General features: G+C 43.6%; 1 protein-coding gene across 7 annotated transcripts in view; it reads left to right on the forward strand.

Annotated features, from left to right (window-relative positions):
- The window catches only part of SCMH1 (Scm polycomb group protein homolog 1), a 46,853-nt gene that overhangs the window by 16,314 nt on the left and 6,733 nt on the right, over positions 1-23,806 (forward strand). For 2 of the 7 annotated variants that reach the window (XM_035117263.3, XM_035117260.3), the window contains 9 exons: positions 3,115-3,185; positions 5,225-5,459; positions 6,218-6,306; positions 7,453-7,696; positions 16,541-16,776; positions 17,429-17,555; positions 18,014-18,214; positions 19,486-19,668; positions 21,072-21,200. In XM_035117263.3, the coding sequence (XP_034973154.1) occupies positions 3,115-3,185; positions 5,225-5,459; positions 6,218-6,306; positions 7,453-7,696; positions 16,541-16,776; positions 17,429-17,555; positions 18,014-18,214; positions 19,486-19,668; positions 21,072-21,200 (1,515 nt within the window). Of the gene's footprint in view, positions 1-3,114; positions 3,309-5,224; positions 5,460-6,217; positions 6,307-7,452; positions 7,697-16,540; positions 16,777-17,428; positions 17,556-18,013; positions 18,215-19,485; positions 19,669-21,071; positions 21,201-23,806 lie in introns of those variants that run through there. The other 5 variants (XM_088672494.1, XM_035117264.3, XM_088672496.1 and 2 more) reach the window with 3 other exon arrangements.

Here is a 23,806-nt window from a genome sequence, read left to right on the forward strand (position 1 = left end):
AACTTTGCCTTGCGAGGCTCCATTGAAATCGCAAAACGCTTTCGTTTTGCGAGTTTTTCGTCTTGTGAGGCATTCGTCTAGCGAGGTACCACTGTATATAGATAAGGGGTTGTCAACCTGGTCCTTACTGCCCACTAGTGGGCGTTTTAGGATTCCAGGTGGGCGGTAGGGGGTTCTACTGCACAAAATGAATCCTCCTTCCATTGAGCACTGGTGGACGGTAAGGAAATTTTACCATCAAGAAAGATGCATTAGTAGGCAGTAGGTATAAAAAGATTGACTACCCCTGATATAGATAGACAAATGGTCTGACTTGTTATAAGATAGCTTCCTTTCCTGTGTATCGGCTGTTCTGCGTAGTGAGTCACTATAACATTAATGTACAATTGGTTTCTTCCATTAAATTAACTTTGTTCTCATCCCATAGTGTACCACCCTCCATGTGGCTCAGTGTGAACAAGTCCTCAGGAAAAAGGGGGACCTATACAAAATAAGATGGAACATGAAACAAAATAGCATTCTGCCAATTGTTTAGTGGGCTCATAGCAGGTTTTCTGCATTGTAAAGACATGTTCTAGTTGTACTGTGGTGCTCCATGCCAGAGATGGCCATTACTAAATGTAAAAAAATAAAAGGGATTTGTTTCTTTGGTTTCTTTACCTAGGAATTGCTGGCAGATGAAATGTGGGCATAATCTGTCTACAGTAGTGTGGCATGTGCAAGCAGTTTAAAAAGCTATTATGCCACTTGGAGACCATTTACTGTGTAAGACACACAGATAAAGGCTGCAATCTTGAATACACTCTCTTGAAAGATGGGGCCCTAAATTGGTAGACTTCACTTTTTACAAAACATGTTTAGGATTGCATGTAAGAATCCTAGCATTTAAAATAAAAAAGAAAGGATCCCCCTACGACTCTGTACTATATTTGTTCTATTACATCTAAATAACCAGAAGACCTCTGTTTTCATTGTATTGGGCAATAAAAAAGGAAGACTTTAGAGAGGTGCTGCTCAAACTAGCAGCTAGTTGTGTGTGTCAAGTTCCCTCCCTCTCAGTATCTAGTTGCTGTGTTCACTGTTCTGACATCTGTGTGGCATTCATTTCCTTGACACTGGCTGCAGCAGCCAATGATATATGGAGGTTGTTCGAATGATGCCAGGGCCCTGAGTAAGTTATGAACAATTTGAACTTCACATTAAAAAGTGGAAAAGGGAAGGAATTTGACTCGTGGCTGCTATTTTGGACTGGAGTTTCCTGTTCCTTGTAACATGTACCGTGTTTCTCATATTATAAGACATGTCTTATATTTATTTTTTCCTCAAAAAAACACACTATGGCTTATTTTCAAGGGATGTCTTATTTTTTCCCTCTTCCCCCTGCCGCGGCCGGCATTGCTGCTGCGCCTATCACTATGTCTTATTTTCAGGGTATGGCTTATATTCCTTGAATGCTTAAAAATCCTGCTATGGCTTATTTTATGGGTATGTCTTAAAATATGAGAAACAGGGTAGCTGTACCCTCTCCAGCTTGGCTGACTGACTTTGTCAGTTACTAAGTGTATGAGTCATCTTGATGTCTCTTTGGCTTCTTAAGGCATGGAGAAAACCTTAAGAATGTTGAGAGAACAATGTAAAAGTGCTGCATGCAGTTCTACAACTGAAGCAAATGTCAGCTGCTGTGTGTGCCTGGGGGAGATGAAGCAAGGTATAACTGCGGTTATATCACTGGTCTTCAGTTGGGGGATTGAAACCCACTAGTGTCTTGTGTCCTGATCCAAACTAGGTCACAACAGGGGTACTAGCGCCATGCAAATATATGGTAAAATGTGCTTGTTTGAGTTAAAAGTGGGTCCTGGGCCTGAAAAGCTTGAATATACCGGCAATACATGAATAGATATATAGACCAGGCTTCAGGTACAAAGCTTTTGTGGTTGACTTTCGACTTAATTTAAGTTTCTCTACCACAACTGGTAATTCTGTACTCTCAGCCCAAACAATTCATTGCTTGTAATTCATTGTGATCATTTGAACTTGAAATTGTTATCATTGTGTAATTCATTGTGATCAGCTCCTCTGGCTAATACCGTGTTTCTCCTAAAATAAGACGTGCCTCTAAAATAAGCCATGGCACGATCTTTTGAAGGCCAAAAAATGTAAGACATCCCCCCAAAATAAGACGTGTTGGGGGAGCCAGCGGGACGACCCAGAGCGAGCCGGCAAACGCAGCAGCGCGCGCTGCGCCGAGCCCCAGCACAGCGGGAGCCCCAGCACAGCGACGCGCGGAGCTCCGGCTGAACGGGCCCCAGGACCCGGCAGCGGGCGGCGCGCGAAGCCGCAAGACCCGGCAGGAGCCGGCAGCAGCCCCAGCCGCGCCGTGCTGCACTGCGTGAAGCCCAGGGACCCAGCAGCGGGTCCTGGGGCTTCGCGCGGCACGGCTGAGGCTGCTGGCTCCTGCCGGGTCCTGCGGCTTCGCGCGCCGCCCGCTGCCGGGTCCCTGGGCTTCACGCGGTACGGCGCGGCGTGCGAAGCCGCAGGACTCGGCAGGAGCTGGCAGCAGTCCCAGCCGCGCCGCGTGAAGCCCAGGGACCCGGCAGCGGGCTCAGCGGGCGGCGCACGAAGCCGCAGCACCCGGCAGGAGCCGGCAGCAGCCCCAGCCACGCCGCGCCGCACGAAGCCCCAGGACCAGGCAGCGGGCGGCGCGCGAAGCCACAGCAGCCGGCAGCAGCCGGCAGCAGCCGGCAGCCGCCTCAGCCGCGCCGCGCTGCGTGAAGCCCCAAGACCCAGCAGCGGGTGGCGCGCGATGCTGCAGGACCCGGCAGGAGCCGGCAGCAGCCACAGCCGTGCCGCATGAAGCCCTGGGACCCAGCAGCAGGCTCAGCGGGCGGTGCAAGAAAGCCCCGTACCATACGTAACAATAAGACATCCCCCGAAAATAAGCCGCGATGTATTTTTTTAAAAGAAAAATAAATATAAGACGTGTCTTATTTTAGGAGAAACACGGTAGCTAATACATTTATAGGTATTTCATTAAGATTCTTATAAAGACTGATCATTTTCCAGAATTATTCTCACAAGTTCCATTGCAGTCATTTCTTTTTCTCCTTTACACAGGTCACTTTGCCTGGGATAGATACTTGAAAGAGACATGCTCCAGCCCTGCTCCTGCCCATTGCTTCAAGCAGGTAATGGAGCATTCCATGTTGTAAAAGAGTTGGGATGAAGGGGTCAGCTTCTAGACAGCTCATGGACAAGTGTGGAATAAACTCCTGTACCTTCTCTTTGTGGGGGAAGAGCAACCGATGCAGGTACCCGGTTGTAAATTATATAACGGAACAGAGCTTTTTAAATAAAGGTGCAGTCACATGACCTTTAAGGTTGGTGAAATAGCTCAGGAACCGTTGTTCACAGGTAGGTTTGAACAGAAACGTTAGATTTCTCCCTGCTTGGACTATGTATGTATTTGGATCATTGCATGTGCTGAAATTAGTTTCCTTTGGGTCTAAAGTTAAAATAAAGATAATTTCTTCTCTAATGTTTGTTGTAGTTACTTGAGTTATGAGATGATTGTATGGGCATCATCTTTGGCAAATATGTGAATTTTGAAGGTAGCATAGTGCCTGGGTTTGATTTACTAGCAAATTGGGTTGGTAGGAAATGGAGGTCCAAGAATACAGTAGGACTCCAAGCCAAGTTTTAAGAATTGTTGAATGCAGACTATCCCAGGTTTGATCCTTGACATGTCCAATTAAATTGGATTAAGTAGGAGATAATTTGAAAGAACTCTGATAGCCAGATGAGTCAGCTTGCCCACGCAATTTAGGGGGCTGGCGACATGCCGACATCACTTTGGCATGCCTTGCAATGTGCTGACATCACTAGTGTGCGAGGTGCTGCTGTGCTGTGCACACACCACACAGCTTGCACAAGTGATGCAAAATATTGATGGGACCCAGCCCCCTCCTTGAAAATTTCAGGGGGACCTTGTCCCATCTGCCCCTTCTAGATGGCACTCCTGTTGATAGCCCAAAAAACTACTAAGGCAGCAAAGAACCTTTTGGCAACTTAATAGCCAACAGATTTTATTATGGCATAAGATTTTGTGGATTGAAGCCCACTTCGTCAGGTGCAAGATGAATAATAATAATACTTTATTTGTACCCCGCCCATCCGGCTGGGTCTCCCCAGCCACTCTGGGCAGCTTCCAGCAAAGATTAAAATACAATAAAATGTCACAGATTAAAAACTTCCCTAAACAGGGCTGCCTTCAGAAGTTTTCTAAATGTCAGACAGTTGTTTATCTCTTTGACCTCTGATGGGAGGGCATTCCACAGGGCGGGCGCCACTACCGAGAAGGCCGTCTGCCTGGTTCCATGTAGCTTTGCTTCTCGCAGTGAGGGAACTGGCAGAAGGCCCTTGGCGCTGGACCTCAGTGTCCGGGCAAAACAATGGGGGTGGAGATGCTCCTTCAGGTATACTGGGCCGAGGCTAGGAAATTGTGCTCGGAAACTGCTGCCTCCAGTCAAAGTAAGCAATAGTGGGCTAGATGGACTCAGAAAAGTCAGCTTCCAATGACCCCAAGAGTGCCTGATCAAGGAGATAAGCATAGTGTTGTGATGTTGTGCAAGCTCAGTGTTAACCACCATTAACAAAGCATGACAGGTTGGCTTGAGCTCATTTAGATTTTTTAATATACATAAACTTCTTAATCAAAAAGTTCTCTAAGCAATGTACTGTACATAAAACAATATAAAACAATTATCAACAATCCACAGATAAAATCAACAACATTTTAATAGGAAATATTAAATTATATGTCTGGATAGACTTGTTTAACTAAAAGGGGTTTTAGCAGGCATCTTGAAAGGTGCCTGCCTAATGTTAATTCTGAAATATAGGTGCTGCCACAGTGAAGGCTTTCCATTTCTCTTGAAAGACAGCAGTGTTTTATTTCAAAAGCAAAAATAATGGGAAAAGAAGAGAATTTTGGGATTTAGTGGCTGTAAGTGAACGTTTTGGAGGAGAATTTTTACCATGTTGATGACTGAATTCTTTCACTTGTTCCTTACCCTTGTTTCTCTTTTATTGCGTACTGTGACATCCAGTTCTAATATGCTCTTGGCATTCAGGTGCTGGGAACAATTCAGGGAATAAGGAGGAGGTTTTTTTTGGGGGGGAGAAAAATGTATCACTCAAGTCATGCTGAAAGCCTTGTTCTCCTCAGTCGTACACCCCACCTTCCAATGAATTCAAGATCAGCATGAAGCTAGAAGCCCAGGACCCCAGAAACACCACTTCCACTTGTATTGCTACTGTGGTGGGATTGACAGGTGCCCGTCTCCGATTGCGCCTGGATGGCAGTGATAATAAGAATGACTTCTGGCGTCTGGTGGATTCTGCAGAAATCCAGCCTATCGGCAACTGTGAAAAGAATGGAGGGATGTTGCAGCCTCCTCTAGGTGAGTTGAAACCTTGTTTTCCCCAAGGGTTGCATTTATGCTATAATCATGTCTTCTAGATTCCAAGTTATCAAAAGAGCTTTGGAATTGCAGTAAACAGCAACATGACATCTGAATATATGAAGTGCTCTAGAGAAGGGAGGCTTACTTAGAGGTATCTACTGTGTGCTCCACTCATGTTTCTTCCCTGCCTGGTTTCCTCTAGGCACTTGTTACTGACACAAGTAGCCATGCTAGTGGCTCTGCATCTCTGAATTAAGAGCAAATTTAAATGTGCAAAAAGACCTGTAATACACTCTTCTGTACAAGTGTGCCTGAGGCTGTACAGGGCAAATAACTTGTTTTGCTGTAGTTCACTGTCAAAAGTGACACAGCTGAAGTTTTCAGGAAAGTTCTTCTAATTTCCCAGCAGAATGGGGTCCACAGTGGATTGCAATAAGAGGGTTGTGTTAGCTGTGATGTCATGATTAAGCCCACTATAAAACACCAGTTCACATACTATTGCATTTATTTCCAAGTTCTGCTTATGTCACCTATTAGAAAATCTTGGTGTACTCAAGTAGTAGCATCAACAAAAAGTCCAGCCAATAGTATGGTGCAAACTAAGCTTCCTTAGACTCTCTCAAGAGAAATATTCCTTGATTTTCAATACATTTGCTAAATGTTATGATGAAGAAATCAAGGTACCTTCATGATGGAAGGATGGACAGAATTGAAAGCTGCTGCTAAGCTTTTTATGGCCTCCACCTCTGTTGCAGGGTTTCGACTGAATGCTTCCTCTTGGCCCATGTTTCTCCTGAAGACTCTGAATGGAGCAGAAATGGCACCTGTTAGGATTTTCCACAAGGTATGGCCATCATCGTTCCCTATTCTGAAGACAATGTAGCTGGATTTGATGTGCTTATGAGTTTGGTTCTCCATTTGTCTGGAAGGAGTGGGGGTTGAGGCTTTGTTCCACTCTGGGAAGACATACCTCCTCATTAACAGTATTCCTGTTCAGAGAGAGGTGAATATAGATAGCAATACCCTAAGTTTCTGAAAGAATGGAAGTGAATGTTTGTATGAAGTCCCTAAGTTTGATGTGGCAGTGTCATGAATGGCAAACTTAATACCTTTACAGGTGGTGGGGGGGTATGTTGGCCAAAGAGGTAAGTCACAGAAGGATTGGGTCTAGTCAGAAGGCAAAGTGGGAACAGATTCAGGGCAGGAGCAAGATGGGATAAGAACAATATGGACATGAGCACAGATGAAAACTAGGGATGTGAAAAGGCAAGATTGAAAATTATATTTGCGGAGAGTAAAAGGGAGAAAATAATTAAGCAAAAGGTTGGCAGCAGGGCATCACAAGGTATGCCAGAGGACCAAGGTTTGACAGGATGGTGTAGGGGGCCAGAACTCTGTGTCCCAATTTAGATATAACATTGAACCCTAGTTGTTTTTATATTGGGTGTAATCTTTCCCTGGTTACTGTAATGCAGGGGTGGGGAATATGTTGCATTCTAGAAGTTATTGGGGATCCCATCTCTTTCCCAGCTAGCATGACCAGTGGTCAGGGATGCTAGGAGTTGTAGTACAGCAATATCTGGAGGACCTCAGGTTCCAGTGAACCAGGTTAATGTGTGATGAACAGAGTGCTACTCCTGCTACTGCATCATCCTATGCGCTTCCCCTCCCCCAGTAGTGTTCCATACAGGTCTCCTTTGTTATCCTTAACCAACCCTTAATCAGGGTAAGCCAGAGTTCAAAATAAGCCAGACTTCAACATTGCACCTGAACTTGGTCTGTGATGCAATCAAGTTGTTCCGTAAATCAGCCCACCAGTAGCCTTTATCCAATTCCTTGTGCAGCAGCTGCTGGGAAACAAGGACTAATGGGAGCACTGCTAAGTCAGCAGAATAGGTCTATAAAGTAAGCCGTGTGTGTACATGCACACATATGCGTATTAATTGAGTTGCATCTGATCCTTTTTTTTCATGTCCCTTCCCCCGCCTAGGAGCCACCATCTCCATCCCAGAATTTCTTTAAGGTGGGGATGAAACTGGAGGCTGTAGATAGGAAAAACCCACATTTCATCTGCCCTGCCACCATTGGTGAGGTGCGGGGTTCTGAGGTCCTCATCACTTTTGATGGCTGGAGGGGAGCCTTTGATTACTGGTGCCGTTACGATTCTCGTGACATCTTTCCAGTTGGTTGGTGTTCACTGACTGGCGACAACCTGCAGCCCCCTGGAACGAAAGGTAAGAGTCCTATCAAAGCATTACTACATTTCACCCCTGAAATGGGTAATAGTTGGCTATGGACTGGCAACATACAGTTTAATTGTGCACATATCTTTGATGGAGGGTTATGTATTTTGGTTTATCATAGTTTTTTTTAAAAAGAGCTAATATTTTGTTTGTGTTGTCTTTTGCACTCTGTTGTAGTATTGGATTCTTTGGACGTTTATCAAATAGGATACTTTGAAATCTTCCCAGTATAGTCATGGTTATGATGGAAGCTACATCAAGCACAAAAATATTTTGCCATGTCTCTGTGCTTTCTCTCTCTTTAAGCATATTGCAGCTTATGTTCTCCATAGATCCTTCTCGTTAAGGCTGGCTCCTCACAGCAGCTTCCCATAATATTGATTGTGCATTACTGCAGTGAACTTTTGAAGCAATAGTTTGTAAATCTTGGCTTGGCTCAATCAGCTTATCCCCTGTGTCCTCTTAAAACATGCAGAGAACATAGGCAGGGTGCATGAGTGCATGTGTCTTGCATTACACTGCACTTTGGAGTAGGCAGAAGTAGTGCAGATATCTCCCTCCTCTCCTCCAAGTCCTTGGGCACACATGTGGGAGGAGGCTGGTCAAATGAGCTTCAGAGAACGCTGAAGCTTCTCTTGAGTTATCTGCAATTGCAGATAACTTGGGGGAGAAGATCTGTATTCTGTTGATGCCCCAACAAGGGCAGGTGAGTGATGGCAGAGGGCCTGAAGCATTCTTTCCTGGGGATTTGTGGAATCCTGGCTGGAAGCATGCCCAAAAAAGGATTGTGCAGGACCAAGCATAACTATCTTCTTGTTCTATGCTGTCTTTACCAACCCTGATAATCCCATTAACTGTTCAGACTAGAGAATGCCGACATAGGAATTGACCCTACAGTTACTTGTGCTTGTAAATTCTACTGAACCAGAAGTTCAGGGGTGTCTCTTCTCTTCCAAACTGGGCAGTGCTTCAAGAAAAATGCAGCTCTTTATATATCAATGAGCTCTGTTTTAATTGTGAAAATACACCTGGTATCAGTTGAAAGGTGTGCTCAATGTTGTTTTGTTACTGTTTTCCCCCTCTTGATTTATATTCTGGGTTTCTAAGGGAATATCTACTCCAGAGGTGGGGAACTGAATCTGGGTGGTGGGTCAGACATGGCTGGTGGGTCAACCCTGTGGAAAAATGTGCAGCCTGCAAAGTGTTCCACAAGAACACTTGATTGATTGTCAGGTCTTGCAGAGTCCTTGCAGAGTGCTTTGCGATGGTTCGCAAGACCTGACAATTAAAGACCACATTGCAGAGCCCTTGCATGGCGTGTCGAAGACCTGATGATCAGCAGATTGTCAGATCTCCTGAAGCCCCTTGCTAAGCAGTCTGCAAAACCTAACAGTTGATTGTGGGGGTTTGCAAAGTCCTTCACACAAGGCTTTGCAGGTGGCTGCAAACCCCTTTTGACTATACGTGTCCCATACTAGAAGCTGCATGACGTTGGGTGTAAGGCAAGTGGGTGTAGTTTGGCAAAATGGCCTTGCAGATCAAATGGGAAGACCTGATGGGCCTTATTAGACCCACGGGCTGGTGGTTCTCCACTTCTACATCCTTTCCCAGACCATGTCAGTTTCTGGATCATGGAACCCAGCACACTACCAATGGCTTCTCCACAGTCAGAGGCAGTATGCTTCTGAATGCAAGCTGCTGGAAACAGCAGGAGGGGAGAGTGCTCTGGGGCGCAGGTCCTGCTTTCCAAAGGCATCTTGTTGGCCACTGTGAGAAAAGGCCTGATCCAGCAGATTCTTATTATGTTCTTATGGAGAACATTTATTTCCTATATGCTAGGGCTACCTCAAATCCACATATGACTCATCTCAAAGCTTCAGCTTTTGCTTTAAGAGCTAATATTCCAGTAGCTAAGATATTAAAAATATAATGGCTAGAAAGCAAGGTGTGTACTCATGGGTTCTGGAGAGGTGAAATTAATTTAACTATTTAGGTTCTCAGCCCATCCCAATAACTTGACTTGGGTGTAAAAAACACAAAAAATCTCTGGAGTATTTTTACTTCTTTAGCACTAGAGGGAGCAGAGTACCCACTTGTCTATCTTCCGCTCACGGGAGCCACCAACTTCAGATACATAGACTGCATTCAGGTGTGGGATTTATTATGTTAGTTTTACTGATTGTAATGCTACTGCTTCTGTTCTTGTTCCTGGTGTTCCTTTTATACTGCGTTACCTGTTGCATTATGGAACTGTGCCTGTGATCAACATGCCACCACGTCATGCTATATTTCATTCACACCCATATGTGTGGTGTGTCACAACTAATATCGCCACTCTCCCACTCTCTGTGCATATGTGCTTCTGTTCCCCTATTTAGTATGCCAATATACCTGCCAAAATTTCATTACATGAGCAGTGGGGCATAATCTCTAAAAACTGCAGGAATCTTACAACTCAAAGCTCCCATGATATTCCAGGTTGCCAGGATTACAAGCAGATTTTTTTTCTGGAAACAATTAACATGGAAATGAATGCTAAACATGGGCTAGATTTATAGAAGTGGCTTTTACATTGTGTGAAAGGTCATATAAAATGCAATAATTAATCAAGACGATGGAGTAAAGTGCTGTTTGAATGCAGTCATGATGTTGGCAAGTAGATAACTTTCTGTATCATCTAGGTGGAGGCTTTTATGTCCAGGGCCAACGTGTAAGTCTTTGTGATCCTAGTTCCTGATCATATGTGCTTGTGTGTTTGCATGTATGTTATAATAACTACTAGGTTCTCCATTTAAGAAAATTCTGAAATTTCTGGAAAGTATTAGAAACCTCTGATCAGAAAGTCTGAAGAATGACTAAAGGATTTTACTAAGCCCATGTAGTTTCATCCTTGCTTCTATCATCTAGTGGTACATATCATTTATTGGTACATGGCAAGGTGCTTGCTAAATATTTAGAATATAGTGTTCGCTGACATTTAGGACAATATTTGAAACCATTGGATCCCTTCAGAACCATTGGATCCCTTCAGAAAATGATCCCAGTTATCCTCCTCCTCTCTTAATGTGTAGCTAGTTTTCTCAGGTGGTCATTTTCAGAAAGAAGGGAGTCTGTCAAGCCAACACCTCAATATCCATCTTTCAAAGTGGCCCATTATGGCAGCTTATGGCCCCCTTACACCCCTCCTGCATGGGCCTCATGGAGTTCTAATCATTTTTCGCCTGTGGCCACTGGTTTCTAATCCCACCCACCAAACTCCTTACACCAAATTTACAATATTTTACACAAGATTTTTGTCTATTTTCTTTACACACCCTTATCTCTGGTGATACGTAAGTCATCTTTCTTTGTACATTTTTAATTGCCCATGGTGAAAATTTCCACCTCACGGAAATAGCATTGACCATAATGATATATAGAAGAAATCTGATGCAGCATCTGATCATCTGTGCTGTATTGCACAGAGGCTGTCTAGTCTTACATAGGGAATGGAGGGGCAATTATAAAGAAACTATGATGTAATTGCAACAGTCGCCTAAGGCAAGTGGTGGTGGTTGTCAGGTTTTCTGACATTTTTACCATTAACCTCCTAAATGATTAAAAGGGTAAAATTCACTGAATTTCTGAATATTTGCCATATACACCATTGGACCACATCCTCAAGCTTTACTTTTGGGATTTAACATGACAATAATAAACCCTAGTGGAGCTGGACAGCACTAATGGATATTATTGTATCTGTCTTGTTATAATTTGTGTAAGCCGCGTTTGAGGAAAATATGGGATATAAATAAATATTATTACAATAATGGAGAGGAAGTTTCTTGGATACAGCAGCTGAGTGGCAGGACTGCAAGAGTTAACTGTCCTTGGGCAGACTGTGAGCCAGAGGCAGTCTTCCACTTTATCAGGAGATCTGGAATGCAGAGGAGTGGAGTTTCTGCCTTGGCACTATCCCAGCTGGCAGGAATGCACTAAGATCTTGCCAAGCAAAGGAGACCTAAGAAAGGATGCACTCCCTTCATTGCTGTGCCAAGGGCGATGAACGTTACTGTGGGTACAGCAGAGATCATAATTGCAGACGCTTGCCCCAGTTTCCTTTGTTCCCGTTAATGCAGTCAGCCTATTCAACACAACTTTACTCTGCTCAGCAGGCAAGCAAAAGTTAATCGTTTTTAAGTTGCCATGGAGATGTGTTAAGTGGCACCATACATTCTTCTTGTATTTGTCAGCCATTTTTTCCAAACAATTGTGTACAGATTAAGGGCCCGGCAAGCTTTATTTCATTTGACTGGAAGGGAGAACAGCTTCAGGTAGAAAGTGGCATCTCTGTAAGAAGACCTGTAAGTGTCTGCACCACCTCTTCCATTTAGGGTAGCGTGCCTTCAGTTGGACTACTAGGAGGTGAATAAGTCGAAGTGACACTGTAGAATTGCCTCTGACGGAAAGGTAACAGATTTTGACATTTGTTTTAGTTGTATTTCTAGTGTTCATTGCTTGTGTCCTCTTTCAAGGGGGAAGTAGAATCTTGGGGCCCTGGCTGTCTTATGTGGGAGCAAAAGATTTAATGTTGGGAGTTAAGTGGTTGTTCTTTAGTCCTTCCTAGAAAGAGAATATTATTTCTTGCAGCTGAATACGAATGGGAATTCTGTGAACAGGCAGCTGTCCAAACCTTGTGGGCAAGCTGTTGTCAGACTGTTTTGTACTGTACCCACTGACTACTTCAGAGAGTTAAGTTCTTGGACAATGTTAGAATGATAGAGGGTATGGATGTGTTTAAAATATTTTTATTGTAAAATACAATAAATTACAGCAGGCTTAAAATAATACATTTTAAAATAAGGGAGAACAGAAATGTCTTTATCTGGTGCTGACAGGATAACAATGTTGCCATCAGGGTGGCAGTGGAATTCCACAAAGCAGGCTCTGCTCTTTAGTTGCCACCTGCCTTATCTTGACTGGTGGGGAAACCTGGAGAAGAGTCTCTAAAATGAACTCAAGGTTGGTATACAAGCAAGTCTTCACTTAGGTACCTGGGTCCTAAGCTGTCTGGGGTTTTAGGACTAAGAAGCAGCACTTTGAATTTGCTTGGAAACACTGTACCCATTCGAGTTACCAGTGGTTGCAGTCAGCTGCCCAACGTTCTTTAAAGTCAACCCTACATATATTGCATTATACAGGTGAAACTCGGAAAATTAAAATATCGTCGAAAAGTGCATTTATTTCAGTAATGCAACTTATTTATTTTTATTTTTACAAATGCTTTCTTTTGGAAATTCCACAGTAATAAAACAAATAGTTACAATAAAACAAAAATAAACATCGCTATTACATTTCATTAATTACATTCCATTTATAATTGATCCACCTAACGACAAATAATTACAATTACAACAAATAAAGGCTTGACATATCTTGCTTTGCATGTCATGCATCTATCTCATATATTGGTTTCACCTTTTCAGTTGCATTGCTGAAATAAATGCACTTTTAGGTGATAAACTAATTTTCTGAGTTTTACCTGTAGTAGGTGGTCCAAGATAGACAATGAAAAACGGTGGCCAGGCAGTCTCTGTCCAACAAAGGCCACTAGCCTAATCTTTAAAAAAGGCACTATTTGACACAGAAGCTACTCAGACCTTCAGTGACAAAAGTTGGACCGAGGAGCCAGATCTGGAGTGAAAACTTGATCCATCTCTTCGAGCAAACTACTTACCTAACTACAGAACCACCATCTTACCTGGAACAAGCTCCTTTGTTTGGCCCTCATCCAGCCCTCTATGAGTGTGAGCAAAGGCAAAATTAGAGCTAGATGTGCTTCTCTGGTTTGCCAGAAGCGGCTTAGTCATGCTGGAAGACCTGGAAGCTGTATGCCTGCTCCCTCGGCCAATAGAGCGAGATGAGCGCCGCAACCCCAGAGTCGGTCACAACTGGACCTAATGGTCGGGGGACCCTTTACCTTTTGTCATCAACATGTTGACAGCACCTCACCTTAAATCCTCAGGTGACCAAGGTTTCATATAGATATCAAAAAGCATGGGAGACTAGATGGAACCTGCAGAACCCCACAAACACACTGAGGCTGAGAAGTCATTCCCCAGCATAAACTTAAATCAGTGTTCCCACAGCACACTATGCCTCTTAACTCACAACCCCGAGAGTCTATCCAGAAGTATGCCACGGTCAGTGGTATGGAAAGACTAGAGGGCCAGGAGAATTAGTGAGATCTGATACCTCTGTCCTCCTCTTGTGTTGAAGAGGCACCTCTCCCAACAGCTTGCTAAACTGCTGGGTGAAGGACCTCTCCACTCCTCCATATTAAACCTCACTGCAGGTGTGCTGGGGGGGCAGGTGCTTTGCATCTCACCTCTGCTAATAAACAGCTTGCCTGGGCCAGCCTACTGTTCTTCGTGCTGTGGTTGGTTTGGCTGCCTGTTAGCTGCCACACATACTACAAAACTTGGGGCTGTATGTTCTGGGACAGACTACAAAGCATCTGGAAACACTGCTAACTGCAAAACAAGTGTTGTCAATAAACAAGCCAGATGCAAAGGATGGGTTCATCGTACTTAGCACTAATTTCCATGATTCCCTTATATGTTGGAGGGAGGAACAGGTTTTTCATAACTTGCCTCTTTTTGAGTAGCAGAAAGGTTAGGACAGGCATCCCCAAACTTCGGCCCTCCAGATGTTTTGGACTACAGTTCCCATCATCCCTGACCACTGGTCCTGTTAGCTAGGGATCATGGGAGTTGTAGGCCAAAACATCTGGAGGGCCGCAGTTTGGGGATGCTTGGGTTAGGAGATACAAAAATGCAGGACCTTGTAATAATTAGTAAAAGGAAACCAACATTTAGTGTTGTAACCTTAAAGAAGCAGAAAGAAACCTCATGAGAATAGTTGGAAAGGCATGAGATAAGGTTGCTCAAAATGCAGTTAATAAAACAAGATTATACGAGAGTATCTTATCCCTAAAGTATGCTTCACAAATGAGCCTGTCTCAGGGTTAGGGGGATGCTAACAGAAGAAGAGACCTATTGGATCAGGTCAGAGGCTTATCTTGACATGCATTCTGTTCTCATGACGGCCAAATTGATGCCTTGGGAAATGTGCAAGCAGATGTGAATGTAAAAGGACGCTTGCTGCTTGTGATTTCCAGCAACTGATATTCAGAGCCATAATGCCTGCAACAGCATACTACCTCCAAAATAGATGTTATGGCTAGTAAGCATAGGTAGCCCTATCCTCCATGAATTTGTCTAGTGCTGTTTTAAAGCCATCCAATTTGGTAGTCATCTTTGCATGTTGTGGGAGCGGATTCCAAAGCTTTAATTACACACTGTGTGAAGAAGTACTTTCTTTTGACAGTTCTGATCTTTCAGCATTCAGCTTCATTGATTAGCCCCAGGTTATAGAATTTCGGGGAGTAGAATTGTCCCCATCCACATTTACCACCATAACCTTGCACACCTCTGTCTTGTCTTCCTTGACTTTCCTTTTTTGAAAACTAAAAAGCCCCAAATGTTGTGAATTTTCCTCATAGGGAAATTGCTCCAGCCCTGTGATGATTTTGATAGCTCTTTTGTGAACCTTTTCCAGCTCTACAATGTACTCGCTCTCTCTTTTGTTAATGTTGGAACTGCTTAGTAGGTGAACATTTGGGGGCATGGTTCTCGGGTTTCCCCTTGTGATTTTCATTTCAGAAGAGCTTTTATGTTCCAAGCAGTAACATAACATGGAAGCTATAACACCTCTGAACAACTATCTTAGAAAACACCATAGCCTTTGATTAGTGGCAATTTAAACAAAATAAAGTTTTTCTGTAAATAAACATACAGTTTTCTTGGAAAGGAAATACTTGATTTTGTTGTTGTGGTGGTGGTGGTTTATGTCTAGTCTTGCATAAAAATAGTCAAGGTTATAGATTGCACTGGAGTTTCTGTATGGACTGTATGGAACTTCATGAAAGAGTAGTTGAAACGGACTCATTTTTCTTAGGTTGTGTCCAAGAGCTATTTTTATGAGCAAACTGCCACAGAAAATGACTTTTAGATGGCTGCCAATAGGAACTGAACTTTCGCTTGGCCTTTGAGGCAGATTTCGAGCATTAGCAGTATATTGGACATGGCCCTTTGAACTGTCTTGGGGCTTATCTAAATTGTAATTTATCACAGTTCAGATTGTACAATGTTGGCTTGCATCACACCCCTATATTGGCTTGAAGCAATGTATAGTGACATATCTTGTGCTGCAAGTCTAAATCACCCTCTATTTTTTTTAAAAAAAATCACATAAAAATGTAGCATATGCAGCCAAGAACAGCAAAGTCTGGTAACCTCTTAAAATGTGGTGTTGCAGAAGCTTTCTTGGGTCATGTGTAACAAAGTGGGTTGTGGCCCATGAAAGCTTCTGCCCTCATATGCTTGCTCGCTGTGTTTTTTTTTAAGGTGCCACCAGACTGAATTTGCTGCAACTGATTAAGGCTGCAGGTCCATACATACCTGGGAGTGTGCCTCATTGATCTCTACTCCCAGTAGATCTTTCTTCTGAGTAGACAAGCACATAGCAAGGCAGGTCATTGATCCCCCTAACTAGTATTGTCTAAACTGACTGACAGCAACCCCCCAGGGTTTCAAATTGGAGTTTTTAAACCTCAGGATGCCAGGAATTGAAACTGTTACCTTTCGCATGTCAGGCAAGTGCTCTACCACTGGGTTGCTGCTCTTCTGTTGAGTGTATGGTTGAATACGCAGATGTCCCAGAAAGTTTTGTTGTTGTTTTTTGCATAAGGCTATGTTGGTACCTGATGGTCTTCTCTCTCCTTTTTTGTGGTAGTGGTGATTCCAAAGAGCCCATTCCCCCCAGTGCCTGATGTGATCTCTGAAAAGGGCAGCATGCACAGTGGCACAAAGACTCTCCTGGAACATCAGCCTGGACAAAGGGGACGCAAACCTGGTCGTAAGCGAGGCCGGACGCCCAAGGCTCTGACCAACCACTCCACTCCAACCCCCTCCAAAGCTGTGGAGCCTTTGAAATTCCCCAAGAAGAGGGGACCAAAGCCTGGCAGTAAGGTGTGAATTCATGACTTTACAATGAGTGTGTGCTTCCTCAACTAGGAGTAGTTCTACTTAGGTACCTTTCAAAAACTATTCAAGCAAATAGATCTGTAGAATCAGGGATGAGGGGTCATGGTTTGATTGTTGATCACATGATTTCTTGAACAGCTTACATTCATTTCCATTTAAAAGCATCCAGTATCAAGTAATGGGAATGTCATCATCTGAGAGACCCCAGAGTGCTGGGCTAGATGCACAAGTAGTCCAATGCAACTTTCCATCTTCAGTACAGTTTCAATCTGCCTAGAGGTGCAACTGAGGTCTGAAAGTACCCATTTCGTTTCTAAAGCAGAGGTGCTGGTCTGACCAGTACCTGGATGGGAGGTTGCTTTTGAGCTCTTCAGAGGGTGGGCAGGATGGAAATGTAACAAACTAATAAAGTTTGTCATTTTAAAATACCTGTCCCATCATCCTTGTAACTGAATTGTTCAGGCCCCCTTACTTGTTCCTATTATGTCAAGTTATCCCCCCCCCCCACCATTTCCTCCCGGCTTCCTTGAGATTAGGTCCTCAGTGCCATGTTATCCACTTTGTTTTTTGTCCTTTTGCCTGTTCAGAATGATTATTTGTTTAAAGTTTATTAATATCATCTCTCTCTTTTTTGCAGAGAAAACCTCGAACTTTACTAAATCCAGCACCCACCTCCCCTACAACAAGCACTCCTGAACCTGACACTAGTACAGTACCACAGGATGCAGCAACCATCCCTAGCTCTGCTATGCAGGCCCCTACAGGTGCTGAATTCCTTTCATCCTCTTTCTTGGGTGTAATATTTCTTTATGGGGGGGCAGATATTACAAGGAAGTTATTTTAAGGTAATATACAAACTAAAGCTGGTAATTCATATATATGACCCCTTCCATTTCTGTCTATGCTGGTGGGGGGAGTGGAAGACTTAAGGGGGTGCAGGAAATTGCTCAGTTTCGTTTTACAGTCACATTTTTAAAATTGGTGTTCTGTGATGAGAGCCTTTTGATGCAGCATCAAAATCGGTCCTCTGGTACTGAGACCAGCTAGATAACTGGCCCTTGGGGTAAAAGGGTTTGGGAACTGTCTGACTCTGCAAGGAAGCTATTTGGAACATCATGTGATAGTTTTCAGTGGTGCAGACCTACCAAGTTAGTAACTGAGCAGTCTGTTACAGGCAAACTGGAGTTAAATTATTAAAGGCTTCTGCCTTTCCCCCTCACAGTTTGCATCTACTTGAATAAAAATGGTAGTACTGGGCCTCACCTGGACAAAAAGAAAGTCCAGCAGCTGCCTGACCATTTTGGACCAGCTCGAGCATCTGTGGTGCTGCAGCAAGCAGTCCAAGCTTGCATTGATTGTGCTTATCATCAGCATACTGTCTTCTCATTCCTGAAGCAAGGCCATGGAGGCGAGATCATTTCAGGTAAGGAGCCAGCCCCATTTGTCTGCCTGCCCTACTCTGTTTTGAACAGCATCCACCAGGGGAACACTTCTACAAGCCACAGCCCAGACTACTCAACGTATGCAAGAAAAGACAGCCAACTGCAGTGTGGATCCATTGGCTTAATTAGGCCAGGGTCATTTTCGCACTCTTGCTGGGGTACATTGCAAGTATTTAAAGCAGTAAAACTTGCACCAAGAGGTGGGGGGGTTCCCTTTGGGGCAGTAGGGAATTTTTTTCTTCCCACACTCTTACGCAGTCTCTCTTGAAGTTGGTGGATCTTATTTTGTACTTAATCATGAATGTCTGCAGCAGTTCTTCTAGGGGGTGGGGGCAAAGTGAAACAATGAAAGGAGTGAGAAGGCTAGTTTCTCACAAAAATTGAGGAGAATTGTGCCTTCACATTTTGCCTTATAATTCAAGCTTTACAAATGCTTTAAAAAGAAGAAGCAGAAGAAAGAAATCTGGGAATCTGGTGGTTATGGATCATCCAGGGGAGGGGACTGCCCCCCTCACGGGTGTTCATGTACTTACTTTACTTATAGATCACCTTTTATCCAAACAGGATCACTGGGTGGTTTGCAGTGCAATAATAAAGCAATAAAAATACAATCCATAAAACCATCAGCCACTGAACATTAAACAACACCAGGTGTTTACTTGATTTCATTCAACCTGAAAATCTAAAATAATGAGTCCAATTAAAAGCAGACCCCTGATGGAATCAGCTCTATCAGTTCAAAAAGTAAATTGGAATACTGTCATTGGGTGGTATTCAATTAAGTTTTCAGGACTAGACATGTTGAAATTAATAGACCTAACTTAGCCAAGTTCACTAATCTCAGTAAATCTACTCTGAGTAAAACTTCTTTGAATGCCACCCATTGTATTTACTCTGAAGGTGTTTGTAATCCTCAAAAAGCAAGATTTAAATATTAGTGTTTGATATTTCAAAAGGCAGTTGTTCTCATAAGTATTTTGAGAAACCCATCTCTCTGTTTTCCATGCAGACAGTGCTCCAGAGATATAGATAGATAGTAGATAGATAGACAGACAGAAAAAAATCTGCAGTTATTTCATAAAGATTCCTGCTTCCATAATTGTTAGCTTGTGCTTAGTCTAGTGGAAGCCAGGAAAGGTTGTGGTTCTAGTCATTCAGTAAACTGAATTGCAGGAGGGGTCTATGTGATCCAGCAATCCCAGACAATCTGTTAGACTTTTATAATTTGGCTTTATTCTCTTTACTCCACCAGCTGTGTTTGATCATGAGCAGCATACTCTGACCTTACCAGCAGTCAACAGCATCACCTATGTCCTCCGCTTCCTTGAGAAACTCTGCCACAACCTACGTAGTGACAACCTCTTTGGGAACCAGCCATTTACTCAGCATCATGTGCAGCACTCACGCGAGTACGACCACGACAGGTACCTACCAGGTAGGAGTTGGGGCTAAGAGTTGTTCCAGTATATCTCTGCAGATTGAGAAGGTTTTACCAAACAAAATGCAATAGCACAGATATATTTATTTCCCAGCCAAAATTTGAAACGAACGCTTCATTAAACTTTCTAATTCCCCTAACAAAGAACTGGAAGGGTTTAAGAGCACTTCCTTTGTAAGCAGGGCTGTGTGCGCTGTGTGATGAGACACCTCAGATTCTGTGCTCTGAATAAATTATGGTAAACCTATGAACGTAGTGGTGGCCTTAGGTTACTGTGAAGCATTACAAGGGTTTGAATGGATTTCCTATGTATCTGCTACTTGCTGGATCCCCAAAACACCCATCTCACATTAAGGAACTAGGTCTTTTGCTGAATGGTGCTTGCTGTCTGCATAACAAGAGCCATGCGGAAGTGTTACATTAGGCAAGTTCTGCTGGCCAGTCACCTTGTCTCAGAACTGCCATGGTAATTCATTGGTTACTTGGAAAGGTGGAGATAGAGGTCACTGTCTGATAGATAGATAGATAGATAGATAGATAGATAGATAGATAGATAGATAGATAGATAGATGATACGCAGGCACTGGCAAAAAAGCAAGGCTTAGGGCTAGACATAATTAATTTTTTTTTCCCTGTGCTGATTGTCCCAATTGTCACTGGGTGGTTTCTGTCTTTAGGAATTTGACACATAGGAGTAAGCACTGTGCAAAAGAAAATGTGCTAATGATATAATGGATGAGCTGTATCTATTTCTGTAAGGTTGAACACTCAGTTTTATCAGGTTGCACCCTACCGCTGTTCAGAAATGTCATACATAGACGTGAACTAACTTCACACTTTTAGTCATGCTCACTGAAACTAAGACACCCAGGTTCCCTACAGTCAGCCAATATATTTGAGAACCATTTTGAAAAGCACTGTCCAGCACATCTTCTGCCACACCTGCAGATGTAACGGAGTAGAGCTGTGTGTCATCAGCATATTGCTGACAATGTACTCCAAAACTCCTAGGTCTCTGTGGTCTGTTAAAACAGTGCTGTGAAAAAATTGAGCGTTGATTGAAAACGTTAAGCAGTTTCACATTCAGAAGAACTGAAGTAATATCATTTCTTTTCCTAAATTGCACACACACTTGAAAGATTAAAGAATGGCTTGAGAACAGTATGTGAAGTGCCACTGTCCCTTTCATAAGCCTTCCTTTATTGAATGGACCAAATTGCTGGCAGGTATGACTTATTTTGAACCAACTAGATTCCAAAACAATGATGCAGTACTGCAACTCTGATGTCTATTGACTGACGTACGGGCTTCCACGCATAGTGGAAGTTCTGGTGATCTTGGGCAGGGCTGATTCCCAAGGGAGACTCTGATCCTAAGCAGGGCTTGTTCTCTCTTTCTAGACAGAAGCATTTCGTTAGATGGCTCTCTACTGGGACCAGGACGGGGTGCAAAGAGATATTTACAAGATCCCCCTCCATACAGTGCTCTCTCCCCCAAGTTACCAAAGAATGACCATCACCCTTTGGAAGGTGAGCACAGCATCTTTTCCCCAGCCTGGCTGTTAATATTAATTATGAATCAGCAGCATAGGTTGATGAAGATGTATGAAGACATATAACAGGTCCAAATCTAGCATGTTTCTAACCTGGTCATTCATTGTTTAAGGTAGCCTTTGCCAACTTGGTGGTCTCCAGATACTTTAGATTACAGCTTCCACCCCTCGCCAGCATGGCTGTTCTGACTGAGACTGATGGGAGTTGTAGTTCAAAACATCTGAAGAACATCAGGTTGGCAAAGGTTGGTTTAGGGCTATCAAGACAGTAACTTCCTGCCCTTTCTATTTCTATTCTGGAATCTACAATTAGGATTGAAGGAAGTGTTTCAGGGAAAGGGAAGTACCTCCCTTCCGCACCTCCCTTCCGCACCTTCCAGTGCTGGATTGAACAGCCTGCTTGGTCCCTGTTAGCTGTGTGCACCATTTGAGGGGTGAAGCAACCCAACCCCACATATTTGAGTTGCTGAAACCACTCCTGGTCCCCCAGACTTACCTGACCAGCTCTTACTGAATTTTGAGAAAGTCAAGAGGGGAAAGGGGAGTTTCTTTCCATCCCTTCAAGCAATCACTACATTTCCTGAAACCACCTGCTTTTTCTTGTACACAATACAATTATCCAGTTGTCTTCAGACGATCCAAATGCAATGTTTACAACATGACTTCTTTCCACAATAAGTTTCATTTAGCATCACACTTTGGAGCTGGAAACCTTCCCTATCTCCATACTGTCTTGTTCCTCACAGCAAATGCATACAAGTAAGAAGCTGCTGGTCTTTGCCTTGCAAAGAACTTTATAATCCTTGAGGAACAATTGGAGCTGAATCCACTGTAACCCCCTATGGTTATTATAGCTTTTATATAGTTTTGATGGTTTTAAAAATGTATTAGAGTGCAGATTCATCAAGAACAGGCTTATCCGTATGTTCAGAAGTAACATACTGCTGAATGCCAGTTGCTGGTGAACAATAGCACAGGAGGGCTATTGCCTTCATGTCCTGCCTATGGGCTTCCTGGGCAATGATGGGCACAATGGACCCTTGTTATGATCCAGCTGGCATCTTATGGAGGTTTCTTTCTCTCTCTGACAAGAGTTGGCATTGTAGCTCGGAAACCCTCCATAACGTCCTGTTGAGTGACCCCACATCTGCCATCATACTGGTACTGTGCCCCATAGAATCATAGAATCATAGAGTTGGAAGAGACCACAAGGGCCATCCAGTCCAACCCCCTGCCAAGCAGGAAACACCATCAAAGCATTCTTGACATATGCCTGTCAAGCCTCTGCTTAAAGACCTCCAAAGAAGGAGACTCCACCACACTCCTTGGTAGCAAATTCCACTGCCGAACAGCTCTTACTGTCAGGAAGTTCTTCCTAATGTTTAGGTGGAATCTTCTTTCTTGAAGTTTGAATCCATTGCTCCGTGTCCGCTTCTCTGGAGCAGCAGAAAACAATCTTTCTCCCTCCTCCATATGACATCCTTTCATATATTTGAACATGGCTATCATATCACCCCTTAACCTTCTCTTGTCCAGGCTAAACATACCCAGCTCCCTAAGCCGTTCCTCATAAGGCATCGTTTCCAGGCCTTTGACCATTTTGTCAGTATCCTTCTTGAACTGTGGTGCCCAGAACTGGACACAGTACTCCAGGTGAGGTCTGACCAGAGCAGAATGCAGTGGTACTATTACTTCCCTAGATCTAGATGCTATACTCCTATTGATGCAGCCCAGAATTGCATTGGCTTTTTTAGCTGCCGCATCACACTGCTGACTCATGTCAAGTCTGTGGGTCTACCAAGACTCCTAGATCCTTTTCACATGTACTGCTCTCAAGCCAGGTGTCACCCATCCTGTATTTGTGTCTTTCATTTTTTTTGCCCAAGTGTAGTACCTTACATTTCTCCTTGTTAAAATTTATCTTGTTTGCTTTGGCCCAGTTGTCTAATCTGTTAAGGTCATTTTGAAGTGTGATCCTGTCCTCTAGGGTATTAGCCACCCCTCCCAATTTGGTGTCGTCTGCAAACTTGCTCAGGATGCCCTCAAGCCCATCATCCAAGTCATTGATAAAGATGTTGAATAAGACTGGGCCCAAGACAGAACCCTGTGGCACCCCACTAGTCACTACTCTCCAGGTCACTACTCTAGTCACTACTCTCCAGGTATACTGCCCTTGGAATAATACACCTGAAAACATTGTTCAGCTCAATGATGCTGTGGGATTATGAATACAGTAGAGAGGGTGGGGCTGTGGCAGTCCAGATGTTATGGGACTCCGGCTCCTGTCAGCCCCAGACAACATGACCAGTGGTAAAGGGTGATGGGAGTTGTGGTCCAGCTACATATGGAGGACCAGTGGTTCCACACTCATGCAGTAGAGAATGGACGGGGCCCTTCTACCTTTTTTCCCCAGTCTGCAGTCCAAGTTTAACCCATGCAAGAGCCTGCTAGGGATTATTCACGAATGCAGTTGCTGAGCCTGTTGCACTCTCAGTAAAGTTCATTTCTAATGATAGGATTTGCCAGGAAAAGCAGGCAGACAGAGGGTGGAATTCTGCATCACACTCTTCAGTCATTCAGTCT

The sequence above is a fragment of the Zootoca vivipara genome, chromosome 6 (assembly GCF_965207765.1).
Source record: "Zootoca vivipara chromosome 6, rZooViv2.hap1.1, whole genome shotgun sequence".
NCBI lineage: Eukaryota > Metazoa > Chordata > Lepidosauria > Squamata > Lacertidae > Zootoca > Zootoca vivipara.